Source organism: Fundulus heteroclitus, chromosome 17 (assembly GCF_011125445.2).
Source record: "Fundulus heteroclitus isolate FHET01 chromosome 17, MU-UCD_Fhet_4.1, whole genome shotgun sequence".
In the NCBI taxonomy this organism is placed as follows: Eukaryota; Metazoa; Chordata; class Actinopteri; order Cyprinodontiformes; family Fundulidae; genus Fundulus; species Fundulus heteroclitus.
The window spans coordinates 17,187,088-17,201,094 of NC_046377.1; the positions used below are offsets into that span (position 1 = coordinate 17,187,088).

The following is a 14,007-nucleotide window of genomic DNA, read 5'->3' on the forward strand; positions in this document are numbered from 1 at the left end:
AGCAGCGACATGGGGAGGGGTGGGGGGCTTTTCTTCAACAATCAATTCAATTTTAAATGCAGGTGCGCAAAGCATGCTCCAAATGGATTACAGCTATAATTACAGCAAAAGCAAGTCCTAAGAAGCATTGTTGTATTATTTGTAAAAAAATAAATAAAAAAAATAATATATATAATTTAATATAAGTATAAAAATAAATAGAACCATGTATTATTTTTCTTCAACCTCACAATTATGCACTACTGTGTGTTGATCAATCACCACCAAATACACTGAAAGTTTACAGCTGGAATATGACAATACAGTATTTGCTGAAGTTGTAGGACATGTGAACACTTTTACACAGGCGCTGTCTGTTGACATGATTTGCTACAGTCCCCCCCCCCCCCCCCCCCCCCCCCCCCATCGAAACCTTTGCAAAGTTGTTCAAAGAAGCAGGACAAGAAACTCCTACGTCACAACCAGGACATTTTTAAAAGTCAAATATTTCAAATATAGTTGGAGACTCAAAGAAGGGAAATATACTGGATCTTACTGGATGAATGACAGATGTGCTAACAGCACATGAGCTGCAGATGTGGAGAGATAGAGGAGAGCTAAGGGAGAATTAATGAGACATCGTTAAAAAATAATCACAATTTACACAAGGAAACCAAAGGAGGAAAAATTACTTGAATCCCCCAACAATAATCTCACGTAACCCATCATAAACTTTGAGAAATAAACAACATTGCTCTGATATTCATTGGGATAGATCAAAATATCATGTTCAGAAAGATTTTGTTTGTTATTTTAAACTAAACAGGGTCATGGCAGTCTAGACCCCCTAAAAAACTTGATCAACATTGACCACTAGACCAGACATAAAGATAAGCAATAAAAGATTCAACAGGGCTGGGGAGAAAGCCTCGCTTCCCCTATGAAAAACAGCTGCTGGTCAGAAATTAAATGTTTTTTCTGAAAGTGAGATGAAATACGACACACAAAACAAATTATTATTTTTTCCTTCTGTTTTATTATTCCTTATCCTTGGAACCTCATTAGCATTTAGCCCTCTATAATCTACTGATGAACATACTCCACGAAATTCCTAGGTTGAAAACGGTAAAACAATTAGCGTATCAGAAAAAGACTGTATGTGTAGTTAGGGGTAAATAGTGAACTGGGACCAGCCAAAAGCAACCAAATTTATTGAAGAACAGACGATTATTTTATGGAAGAGAGCTGCATTGTTAGTGAACGAAAGTGTCTTTGTCGCGACGATATCCTTTGAAACATGCAGCTAAAGACACAACGCTACGGCTAATGTGTTCAGCGTACCGCAGACCCTTTCAGCTGATATTTCAATTTGCAGGTGTTTAAAATCAAATCAAACTCTTTGCTTGTGTCTGTGCAGCACATTCCAGCACTAATACAGCCATGTGTGGTCCAACAAGCAGAAAAAGCAGCTTTGCAACCTTTTCTCAGGGTTGTCAAAATACATAATATTTCAGTCTGTATGCAACAGTGAAGCAGTAAACTTTCCAGACGGCATGAGCTCATGCTGTCTGTTTAAATATCAGCTTGAAGGACGCAGACAGCCCAACGACATAATGTTCTATTGGTCTTCTGTCGGTTCTGTTCTGCTGTGGAACGATTTAGGGCAGGAAAATGTGAATTAGCCGACGGCTTAGTCGGCTACAAAATAGCGACACGGCAAAACAAAGCAGCGTGCTCCCTCCATTACCTCGCCGTTTAGTTTTAAAGACAATGGAGGCTAATGTGGCTGTATAATAACACAGGCTATAGTGGAGCCTGACTGAAACCCGCCGATTAGAGCAGAGAAAACAAAAAAGTAGGGACCTGTAACGACCAAACCAGCTGCTGTAGTTGATCACTAAATAAAATATAATGCAAATTACAAGAACAGAAATTGTATAAGAGAGGCCGGTGAATATATTTGCGTGGACCAGATCCTTGTTTGCACTGAAAAAATGTGTTTTGGATCTGGCAGAACCATGTCTGTTTTGAAACACAATTGAATTAAATTTTTTATTGCGTATGTTGATCATTTGGCCCAAATAATAAAGTATTATGCATTTGTATCGCCATTAAACTGACAGGCAAATGGAAACGCTGAAAAACGTTTGTTTTTTTTTTTTTAAATGAAAGTTGAATTGTCCCAGTTTACTGGTGTTGCCCTGATAAAGGAAGTTAAAATACAACCTTATTGCTTTACATAGTTCTTGCTCTTAACTAGCAATAATCCTGCGTGTTCAAACAAATTTAGGCGTCACATTGAAACGGTATCAAGTATCGAGCATTTTTTTGGGTTTCGGTATCAATTATTTTTAATTATAGTATTGTGACCACCCTTTTTTTCTCACACTTTGGAAAATATCAAGGTGACGAGTCAGGACTTAACAGAGGTGTCAAACGTATTCACATCTGTGACTCAAGTAGAAGTAAAGACACCAGGGTTTAAAAATACTGTAATTCTGTAGAAGTAGAAGTATCAACACTAAACTCAATTAAAAGTATGAAAGTACTGGATATAAAACTAATTCAGGTATTAAAACAGAAGCAATCCCCCCCACCTCCCCACAAACAATTACTATAATTGTATAGTATGATGTTAATATTGAAAAAAAAAATGGAATTGGCTGTTTTACCCAAAATATATGTTCACTGAAAACAAATAATTTAGAACAATGTAAATATCTTAAAGGTCCATATAGGTTACATGGAGCAGAAAATCTGATATGGTTGCCTATAAGTATCGGTGCAAAAAGTCAAACTTCAGAGACATATTAACAATAACCTTTTACCTGTTATTATTGAAATGTATATGAACATCCAAGCGTAGCTACAGGAATCGATGAGGGACAGATGCAACAGATGCAAGATAATAAAACTGGACATGAAAATGAGGTTCATCAAAAAATGGAAGAAAAAGAAAGTAACTAATAATCATAAAAATACAATTTTCATATACGATTTGTCCTTCTTTTTACGTTTTTGTTGGGCCGCTTTGGCAAACAACTTGATGCAGTGCCGTCTCCAACCACAATCAAAATCACTCTTTTCAGGTAGCGCTATTTATCTGAATATTTTGTTTTATTTTTGTTTTTTTATTGACAAGCCAGAGTGAAAACAAGCTGAGAAGTAATTACACTATTTTCAAAATGTAAGGAGTAGAATGCACAGACAATTGCTTGAAAATGTAAGGTATAGAAGTAGAAAGTAGGGTAAAAAATAATTACTCCACTTAAGTATAAATAACAAAAAAATTCTACTTAAGTAAGGTAAGAAAGTGTTTGAACTTAGTTACTTGACACCTCTGAATACAAACTTTTCATGCAATTAAAGGTCGCTTGTTTTTTTTTGTTACTTTCTGAGAATGCTGATCTCAAGCTACAGGAAATGGACCAAGAAAACATTTCACAGAAGTCAGACAATTCACTAACAACAGTCAGCTCACAAAAAGTGAAACTCACAGCTGTTCTGGCTCAAGAAGCACTTTACCTAACCGGATTAGAAAAAAATTGAGAGGCAAGGCGAATCTCGCACGTTTCCGGCTAAAAATCAAAACCCGAAAGGGCTTTCTCAAAAAGGACAGCGATAAATCTGAATTATACGTGCTAAGAACAGCGACATCAACACAAGAAGAGCGTCTTTCTCTTTCTCTTCAGGAGAAAATTATTCATATCATCCTGTGAGTCAGTGTCAGTTTGACAATGTCTGGTTAACAGTCAAAGACGGTAAGCTGTTGTGATACTTCCATGCAAATCTGTCCTAAATTATTTAAATTCAGAGTTTCACAAATGATAAAAGCCAAGAAAAAAAAAGTACTTTTTGCGCATCTTTTACCAGTGGTACAAATGGAGGAATGATATGATATGTTATGACCGTCACGTGTTTTGCCATAATAAAGAAACTTTATAGATACCAGCGGAGGTCAATGGCTGGGAAAAAAAATAAATCAGGAAAGGGAACTTGGACTTTACACTTCAGTTTTCTTCAGATCTGGGCGTTCAGATTTGTTTTCTTGGAAATACAGGCTGAGCTGATGACTAGAAAGCCTTCATATGTCTTAGCGTTATCAGAAAATATGCACCAGACTGGGGGAAGAAAGCCGGCACTAACAGCTGGTACTAATTGTGAATTACCAGGAATAGCAGCGTATAGAACTGCACAGACATGCAGACGCGTGTTGACTTACAGGAATTACAGAGTTTTCAGGCTTCTGGAAAATAGAGATCGCCAACTGGCATTTTTATTCATACGGGCACATTCAACGAATTAGAATATGGGTTCCAATGAGGCGCATTTGTCAGATTACAAGTAACTTCTGAAAATATCCGTTGAGCAAGTCTTAACCATGCTTTACATTAATCCCACATTTCGGTATAAAAATGTATTTTTTTATCGGTTTGATGAAATATTCCAATCTAAAATGTTGTATTTTGATTATATGTAAGCAGTGGCGGTTCTAGACCAAATTTACCAAGGGGGCCAAGGTGGGGCCAGTGTTTTTTTCACAGGGGCACATAAAATAAGGAAATCATAAAACAGGGCAATATTTAATCGCTTAATATGAAGTGAGACACTTGTGGCACTGATACTGCAGGTTTCAGATCCCTGATTTAGCAGATGAAAACTGTGATCCCAGCTCAATGCTGCTGAAGCTAAAAGTAAAACACCTTGATTTTTAAACCCTTGTTAGGGTGAAATTGTAAAGGTACAAAAAATAAAATTGGTCAAAGTGACAAATCAGGTGTGGTTTCTTCACCAATGCATATAATCGTAAGAAGTTTATTTAATTTATGTCTTTAGTACAGAGGCCATAACAGGGGCCTGGACCATTTCTACAGGGGCACTGGCCCCTGTGGGCCCCTGTCTAGAGCCGCCCCTGTATGTAAGCAAAAATCATTGTTTTTAACTGAAATAAGGGCTTTAAAACATATCTGAGCATTTAATCTATATACAGTGGTCACCTTAGTTAATTGGGTGACTGACACAAATTGACTTTTTGATAATATTCTAATTTATTGAATATGATTGTAAATATCTGATGACTTTTTTTTAAATTACTTGCACATCAAATGGAAACCAAGCTGGAAGCTGGGAAGATTACCATCAGAATCGTATAACTAACTGAAACATTCAACCTTTGAGGGAATAACTAATTCCAGTAAAGAAATTAATCCGAAATCATGTTAGCCATCATCCTTGCGTTGCAGTCAGTCTCCCTGGAAGTGCTCAAGCATAAAAGCACAAGAACGGGACGGCTGTGCTGTTGACACGTAACGCTGTGATCTCCTCTGAGATGCACCCTCTGTCAAAGAGTAAAAAACTGAGATTAATGAGAGGGAAGAGGACGGAGCTGCAGAAGCACGCGTCAACAAGGGGTCTGACAACGCATCAATGGAGCATAAACCCGTGAAGACAGCCTGCGATCAAAGCTGATTACAGATCAGGTGCTGAACTTTTTGTTTTTTTGTTGTTGTTTTTTTGCAGGAGGATGAAGACAAATCGAGGAGTGATTAGAAGGCGACGTCCTGCCGCGTCTCTCCTCAGCCATTTCCCTGTTTGTGGACTGAAGACGGCTGCTGGCATGACAGGAAGGGCCTCATTGTGCTGCAGCAGAGGCGTTACGTAAGATCTCGGCGTGCAGACAGGGACACACCGAGGGACGTGATGCACAGACTCAGCAGAGACTGACCGCGGTCTTTCTGCAGGACGGTTTTAATGAGGCAGCTGAGATTAAGACGCTCTTGTAAAAAAGACAGCAGGAATCCCTTTTTTTAAAAGCAGAACTGAAACTTCAAATTTCTTCACGATGAGCTCAGACAACTACTAAAATAAGAAAAAGCGTCTCACAGAGATTTAAAAAAAACAACAACAACAAACGTGTGCACGAGCTGCGGTTCAGAGCCGGCATTCCTCAGGTGTTACTCAAGCTGCGTAGGCCAACGGCACACACAGACTTAAAATGAAACGTGGTGAAACTTGTCTGACTCAACCTGTATCTGTTTTAAAAGCACTTCCTTTACTGTAAGCGGGCGTAAACGCTTTACTACGCAGTTGTGAAGAAAAACAAACTTTTCAGAGCCACTAAAGCCTGCTATAGGCTAGGATTTGCTCTATAAAGAGGTCTAAGCGTGTTGCTGTTTAGGTAAAAAAATAAATAAAACCCCTTTCGACAATAAGTTGTTTTTGTTTCTAATAAAGAGCTTTAAAAGCTGTAAACGCCAAGATCAGAAAGGCAGGCTTTCCTTCCCTAAAGCAGAGATTTAAAATGCAAAAAGCACATCAGGACAGCAGCAAGCTCAGCACCAGAGACCGAGTTTCAAAGTGTAACAAGTGCAGGGTCTACCTCTGTCACATAGATGAGCGGGATGGCGCTGTAATTCTTCCTCATCCCTCCTCTCCCTCAGAGCCGGGGGGGGTCAAAGTGCATGGATGTGGATGCGGCCGCAGACGTCCCAAAGACCCCCCTGCCGATCGCAGAGCTCCCGTCGGCCTCGCTGAAGCTTCAGGACAAGCCTCCAACAGAGCCGGAGCGCGTCTCTCTCTCTGGTCTAGTGTGCAATAGTCTTGTTGTGAAATCTTGCTCTCCTCGTGACAGCAGCTATCAGAATCAACCCAGCAGCACCTCTGACACGCTCAGATTCCCCCGGTGGAGGTGGGTTTCCAACGTTTATGGCCAGCAAAGCGCTCTCTGGGGTAAAGGCAGCCTAATTTTTTTTTTTTTCCCTGATCCCTATCAGACACCGGGCTCGGTTTTTGAACACGGTGGCAGAAACCTGCCAATCCGGAGCGAGCAGGCAGGGGATGAAGAGGAAGGAGAGAGGTTTCAGGGAAATGAATGAGTGCAGACGCGAAGTTATAGTGCAGGATTCACTCCCTGAGGGGGTACATATTTTTCTCAACAGGACAGGCAGAGCTAATCTGCACGGCCAGATAACAGCCTGTATGTTTACGTGACTGAGGCTGGACTATGCACTCCCTGTCAGGCTCATAGGGACATTCTGTTCAAAGAGAGAAGAAGAAGCCTCATCGCCGCTTCTTTTGGTCCTCCAGCCCACTGAAAGGATAATAAACGAGCGTTATTTTGAGCACTGCTTTATCTTCCTGTTGTTCCTAACAATTCCCCCAAGGATTGGATTACCGAGCTGTTGATACAACTTCATACGCAATCAAATAAAAGTTTAGATTTGATTACATTCCTCCAAAGTTTGGAAATTGTGTTTTATTTTCGTCTTCAGAGTCAACAGACAGCTAATAAAGATGAGCGAAAAGCCTTAAAGTAAATTATTTGGTTATTGCCATATCTCACACATATCATTTGTATTCACTTCAATATTATAGGAGAGTATCCACTTACCATTTTACCATTAATGAAAAAAAAATAACATACCATAACATAACAACGCTTAGCGTGGAACTTCTAGTTAGTAATCCAAGACTTCCTGTTTCACTGGGGTAAAAATATGATGTGACACGCACACCCACTTCTTTAATTCCTCTTCAAAATGGGAAATGCAGATCAAGTAAAACTTCATAAGAGATGAAATGGCAACAAGAAATTATTAATATTTATGATTCAATGTTGATAAACAGCTGGAAATTCGGCAAAAAGTAGCATCTTGGCATAAGTCTCAATAAATTATCTACAGTATACTACAAATTATTGTTTTGGAGGCATGCCACCTGAGTAGGTGGGTCTGGTGTAAAATAAAGGCTGACTGTGTGGAAACATGCCTCATTACCATTGTTGTGCACGGCGGAGGCTCCATGATGCTACGGGCCTGTTCTCTTTTCAAAGGCCTTTGGAACCGCGTTAGATCGCGTGCTTTTAGAAAAGCTTTTTCAAGTACGGGGAAAATTGGTTGACGAGTCGTCGTTGGGTGTTTCAGCAGCAAAACTAACCAAATCAACGTAGAAAAGGTTCACAAGACACACACACACACACACACAAAAGCACATTTCTAATAGCCATCCCAGTCCCTGGACTGAAATCCTATACAGAAATCCTCCAAAACGTGTTTGAATCGACAGATGACCTCAAAGTACAAGCAATATTATTTGCTCCTGCAGGCTGGACTCTGCCGTTTATTAATTTATCAGTAGTTAAGGGTTGAAGAGCCTAAATAAAAAAATATAAAATCAATCTGTATGGTCCTATATTTAACAGTTTGTTGAGAAATTTCACCGGAGGATCTTTCTTTAGCTGTGAGAAGGTGCATGGCCTCCTGTTGTTTAATTACATAAAGATGAGTTTGTGCAATGGCTGGAAGAGACGATCATCTGTTATTTAGATAGAACAAGGAAGCATTTAACCCCATTTCCTCTGCATTTAGAGAGTTTGACTCCTATCATGCCTGCCAATCGAACTGTCATTTAACATAGTTTGGGATTTTCATAAACAAACCCATTCTGTTCTACCACACCCGATAATATGACTTGCGTAACTTTGCTCAAAGTGTACGGTTTTAATAAAGACCCAAATGAAAGGACAATCAAGCAGGTGGGATCCTAAACAAAAAGGATTTTTGGTTTTATTCTTCAGATATGTGAATTTATTGGGCCGAAGAGCCAGACAGCGTCAGAGGGAAACAGGGTCATTCCCAGGAATGAAGGGATACATGTTCTCCCCCAGTGGGTTCTAGGACCGTCCTGGGGGAAACAAAGGCATCCCGATCAGATGCCCAACCTCTTCAGCTGACGTAAAAGAGCAGCAACTCTTATCCCAAGATCCTTCAAGAAGACAGAACATCTCACTTTTATCATGATCTGTATCTCCTGCAGGCTGCGGCGTCTCTGCATTCGGGTCCAGTGAGGCCGGGCCCCACCCGATGTCGCTGTGGAGCTCCATGTTCACAATAATCAATTGGACAGGATTGTTCTTTATAGAGCAATATTGCAAAAAAAAAACAAACAAAAAAAACGTTCCCTTATCAATAAAATTCTGTTATAAACATTTGTGTCTATTAGTGTTGCACCGATACCGATACCAGTATGGGACGGGGCCCAGATCCAGCACTAAAATGGTGGTATCGGTATCGGCAAGTACCAACAAATAGGGCACTGATACCATTTTAATGTTTGTATGTCACTTGAACGCAGCCTTCTCTTTCCCGACTAGTATTATACATGTTATATAAGTTCATTAAAGTTGCACTATTTTGACCTTTGAGAGCCAAAACTCAGGGTTTAAAAGAGATTATTAAATTATTAATGTAATTTTACTGTCTTACTGTTGCATTGCTATTATAGATGTTATAATTTCACAAATGTTGCACTATTTTGGACTTTGAGTGCCAAAAGTTTATTCAACTATTGTCACCCATTCCAGGTAGGTAATAAAAAGTTCTACTACTCTAAGTAGTAAGCAGTTCTTCATATATACACACACATCAGTTTCAAACAGATGGTATCGGTATCGGCCAATACTGCACAGCCAGGTATCGGGTATCGGTATCGGGACCAAAAAATGGCATCGGCGCAACACTAGTGTCTATATATATATATATATATATATATATATATAAGTTTACCACCAACATTTGTTTAAATAACGGACATCTGCATACCCAGAACCAGAACCAGAACTAAACATGAAGAAGCAGCATTTAGTTCCTATGCTCCACTTATCTGGAACAAACTTCCAGAAAATTGTAAAAGTGCGGAAAGCCTGAGTTCTTTTAAATCAAAATTAAAAACACATTTGTTTAGGATTTCCTTTGACTGTTCTAGTTAAACTGTTTTACTGAAACATACTTAGTTCGACTTTGTAGTCCAACTGTTTTTAATGTTTACTTTTAGTTTCTATTCTCCCATGTTCTATTTTGTTTCTACATTTTATTCCATTGTGTTTTATTTTCCTATATTTTAATCATGTAAAGCACTTTGCACTGTCTCTGTACTGAAACAAATAAATTTGCCTTGCCTTGCCATCTGCCCAACACGCTCTCAGTAGACAGCTCGGGTCGTCCAATCAAAATACTGGAAATGCACACGTTACGTTTACATTCTGCTGGAAAATGTGCGACAATCTAGTGTTGGTTGCCCTTGCTGGCTCATTGAAGGATTTATGCGAATCTTTTCTGTTCAATAAATTAACATTATTAGTGAGCCTTTATTTGTAATTTTATGTATAAAAATGTAATTACATTTGTCTTATATAAAATGGATTTTTAGTGTGTTGATTTATGCTAATTTATCTGTTTCAATTAAAATTAATCAAAGTCAGGTTGTATGCATCACAAAAATATTAGTTGCTGCTAATAAATGTTGAGTTTTTGTGCCCCACTTAACTTATCATGCCAGACGTCACTGCTTGTAGGGATACACCAGAGCTAAGAGCTAAATCCCTCTTCTTAACCAACAGTCACTCAATAACGGGAAACCGCTCTCAAAAGCCTTTATTTTCTCAAAGAAAGCAATTAAATATGAATATTTAAAGCTGTCTTTAAAGTGAGAAATTTAAACATTTGCTTAGCATTTGCTTATTTTGCCTTTTAAACTGTATGACCTGGGTCAGATATTCAGGGGATCCTTCCACGAGCTTCTCACAATAGTTTTAGGAATTCATGATCCATGAGCCTTTGTAATTTGGTACCAATTTGTGTGTTTTTTGGTGATATTTAGCTCCTTTTTGTGTTCAGTCATTTGTGTATTTGTTTAAAGGGGACATATGATGCAAAACCCACTTTTTTAAGCCCCTAAATGCATTTTGTTCTGTACCTGGAGTCTCTAGGAGAGCAGAAAATGTGAATGTAGTCTCTCCAGGAGCTGCTTAGACATCTTTATGTTCTGTTTGGGTAATTTTTTTCAAGATGTTAAGTGTTTTGTTTTCTACCACGTTTAACCGTGTTATCGTGGTTAGCAAAGGAACTTCGGACTGCTGTGCCGATTTCGGACACCTTTTAACTCCGACGTCATTATGTGACAGAAACGCACATGGATGACGAGAGTCAAATCCGGGCCTACAGGCATCTGAAAATGAAGTACAAAGTGCACGCCCTCTTCTCTCCAGACATTTTTGGTCATTTCCATAAGGTGGGCTGTGCTTATACATCATGTCACGCAAAGGATTGTGGGATTGCTTGTAGCAATCGGAGGATGGGGGACGCAGAATCTCTTGTAGCTTGGAGCTACAAGAGATTCCCAAGCTAAAGTAGCTGTGAGAGAAAGAATACAGGCTGAGGCCGGCTTAGGATGTATAGAAAAAAAATAACGGCATGACACGCAAGCACAACACACTTATTTCTCACACATTAGAGCATGCAAAAGATAAAAAAGTACGTAGCAGAGTCCAACAGCTCTGATATCAGTCCCTTTTGCAAGACGCGGTGAGCCATGTTACATAGATTAGTCCATCCTTCATGAATCTCAAGAAATGAGGTAATGAGTAATTTGTGTGCAGTGATCTTGAGGCTTCGTTTACAGAAATGTGCAATTGGATATTCCTGAGAATAAGAGTATGCAAACAGGCAATAACAGTGGTGTTATTCTAACATAATGGAACCACAAACAGGAGGCGATTGCCCTCACAGCTCTTTGAAAGAAGCTGTTCCTGAGTTTATTAGTTCTGGATTTGACGCTTCTGAAGCGTTTACCTGAGGGGAGAGGGGCAACCAGCGCGTTGCCTGGGTGGGTGGGATCAGTGCACTGCAAAAAGGAAACTAAAAGTAAGTCAAATTTTCTTGAAATTAATGTATTTTTCCTTGATTTAAGCAGGTAAATAAGACTATTTGCCAATGGAATAAGATTTTTGCACTTAAAATAGGAACATTTCATCTCTATCATCTTAGTTCAAGTGCAGTTATCCTATTTTAGGTGTACAAATATTCATTCCATTGGCAAACAGTCTTATTTACCTACTTAAATCAAGGAAAAGTACATTAATTAAAAAAAAATCTGACTTACTTTTAGTTCCCTTTTTGCAGTGTGGAGTTGCGTCTGGCCCTTATTTGGACTCCTGCAGACGGCATCCCACAATCCCCTGCTCTGTTCTCACCACCTTCTTCTCCTTCACTGTTCAGCTCCCATACCACACAGTTATGGTTAGACATAAAACACTCTCTATGGTAGCTCTGTAAAAGCTTTTTAGCAGTTTACAGGAAAGTCCAGTTTGTTTCAGTTTCCTGAGGAAGATGAGCTGTTGTTAGGCCTTCTTCACCAGGTGGGAGGTGTTCACAGTCCAGGAGAGGTCTGAGGAGATGTGAATACACAGGAAAGTAATGCTGTCCATGCGCTCCACCTCCTTCCCATGTATGCAGAGAGGAGCACTGCAAAAACTGAACTAAAAATAAGTAAAATATTCTGAAAATTAGTGTATCTGCCCTTGATTTGAGCTGGTAAATAAGGTTATCTGCCAATAGAATAAGATTTTTGCACTTAAAATAGGAACATTTGATCTCCATCATCTTATTTGAAGTGCAGGATGTCTATTTATCTTAATTTAGGGATCAAAACACTCATTCCATTGGCAGATTATCTTGTTTACCTGCTCAAATCAAGGACAAAAACACTATGTTTAAGAACATTTTGCTTATTTTTATATCCGTTTTTGCAGTGAGCGTGTTCAGTCTTCCTGGACCAGCTGTAGTCTATTATTACCTCCTTGGTCTTCCTGGCGTTCAGGATCAGATTGTTCCGGAAGCACCACTGGGTCAGGACCTCGTCTTTGTAATGGGTCTCCTCATAATGAGGAATTCCCCCAAAAGCCACTTTGTACGGACCACAGCTGAATTATTTAAATCTGAAAAGGCATTAAACGGATATGTCTCCTTTAAGTGTTTATCTTCAGCGTTAGTTTAGTAAGACTGTGTGTCAGCTGCCTTTCTCCGGTTTTTCCAACACTATCCTCATTTTCTCCTGCCTGCAGCATAAATTGTGACACATTTGTGCTCATGTCTTGAGAAACTGCTTCAATATTTCCACAAAATGTTCTTTTCCTCATCTTGGCATCCATTTCTTTCCCCCAAGTGCAGCAAAACATCCCAGCAGCATGATACTGCCACCACCGTACTTCACAACTTGGATTTTGCTTTCAGGCTTGCAAAAATGCCCCCCATTTCCTCTGGTGGAGGTCCACAATGCTCATTTTGTTATCTTAGCTTATTTCTTTTAATTGCCCCCTGATGTCACAAAAGGACATGGTGTGCTCCACAGGTGTGCCTAATATTACCTCTAATGTCATGAAGCTTAAAAATAAGCGATTAAAACATAACCCAGCCTTTCCTGTACTGTTTAGAGGACTAGAAATCTTAATGCAAGTATTTTGATAACCCCTAAACGACATAGAAAAGCGAAATTACTGTTTGATTTAATTTGAGACAGTGAGAATAAAGATCGTGTTTATTTTATACAATATATGTCAACTTTGTAGATGATGTAATGATGCTAAATAGGAAAGACAACGGGTTTAGGTGCACAAACTGGTGGTTCACTGCAAAAACGGAACTAAAAATAGGTCTGATGTTCTTGAAATTAGTTTATTTTTCCTTGATCTGAGCAGGTAAATAAGATGATCTGCCAATAGAATAAGATTTTTGCACTTAAAATAGGAACAATTCATCTCCATCAACTTATTTTAAGTGCAGTATATATAATTATCTTATTTTAGGGGTCAAAATACTCATTCCATTGGCAGATAATCTTATTTATCTGGCTCAAATCCAGGACAAAAACGTTAATTTTAAGAACATTTTACTTATTTTTAGATCCGTTTTTGCAGTGTTGTTATGATTTTTGCAGGAGGAGCTAAATAATCAGGAGGAAAACAGGGTGAGAAGGTTTCACAACACCAAAACCCCTACAGGCTGATCTGTGCAGAGACGTTAAAGCAGCACGGACAAAAGAAAAATCCCTTCAACTTACCCACAATCAGACTTTTGTGCAGCAATGCTTGTGGGAACAGGAAAGAACTGGGACATCTTTAAAGCCAAATGCTCAGAGGAGAGGCCCAGAAAAATTTAAACACCCAAGGCGGTGACTCTGACCTATTAATCAAAG

The 14,007-nt window shown here is 39.1% G+C and overlaps 1 protein-coding gene across 2 annotated transcripts in view; it reads right to left on the bottom strand.

The window, feature by feature from the left end:
* The window catches only part of tmcc3 (transmembrane and coiled-coil domain family 3), a 74,823-nt gene that overhangs the window by 59,151 nt on the left and 1,665 nt on the right, over positions 1–14,007 (bottom strand). The window contains exon 1 of one of the 2 annotated variants that reach the window (XM_012873824.3): positions 6,359–6,559. The exons of the other annotated variant lie outside the window; for it this stretch is intronic. Within the exon in view, the coding sequence (XP_012729278.2) occupies positions 6,359–6,403 (45 nt within the window). The 5' untranslated portion in view covers positions 6,404–6,559. Of the gene's footprint in view, positions 1–6,358; positions 6,560–14,007 lie in introns of those variants that run through there. 2 annotated transcript variants of the gene reach the window in all.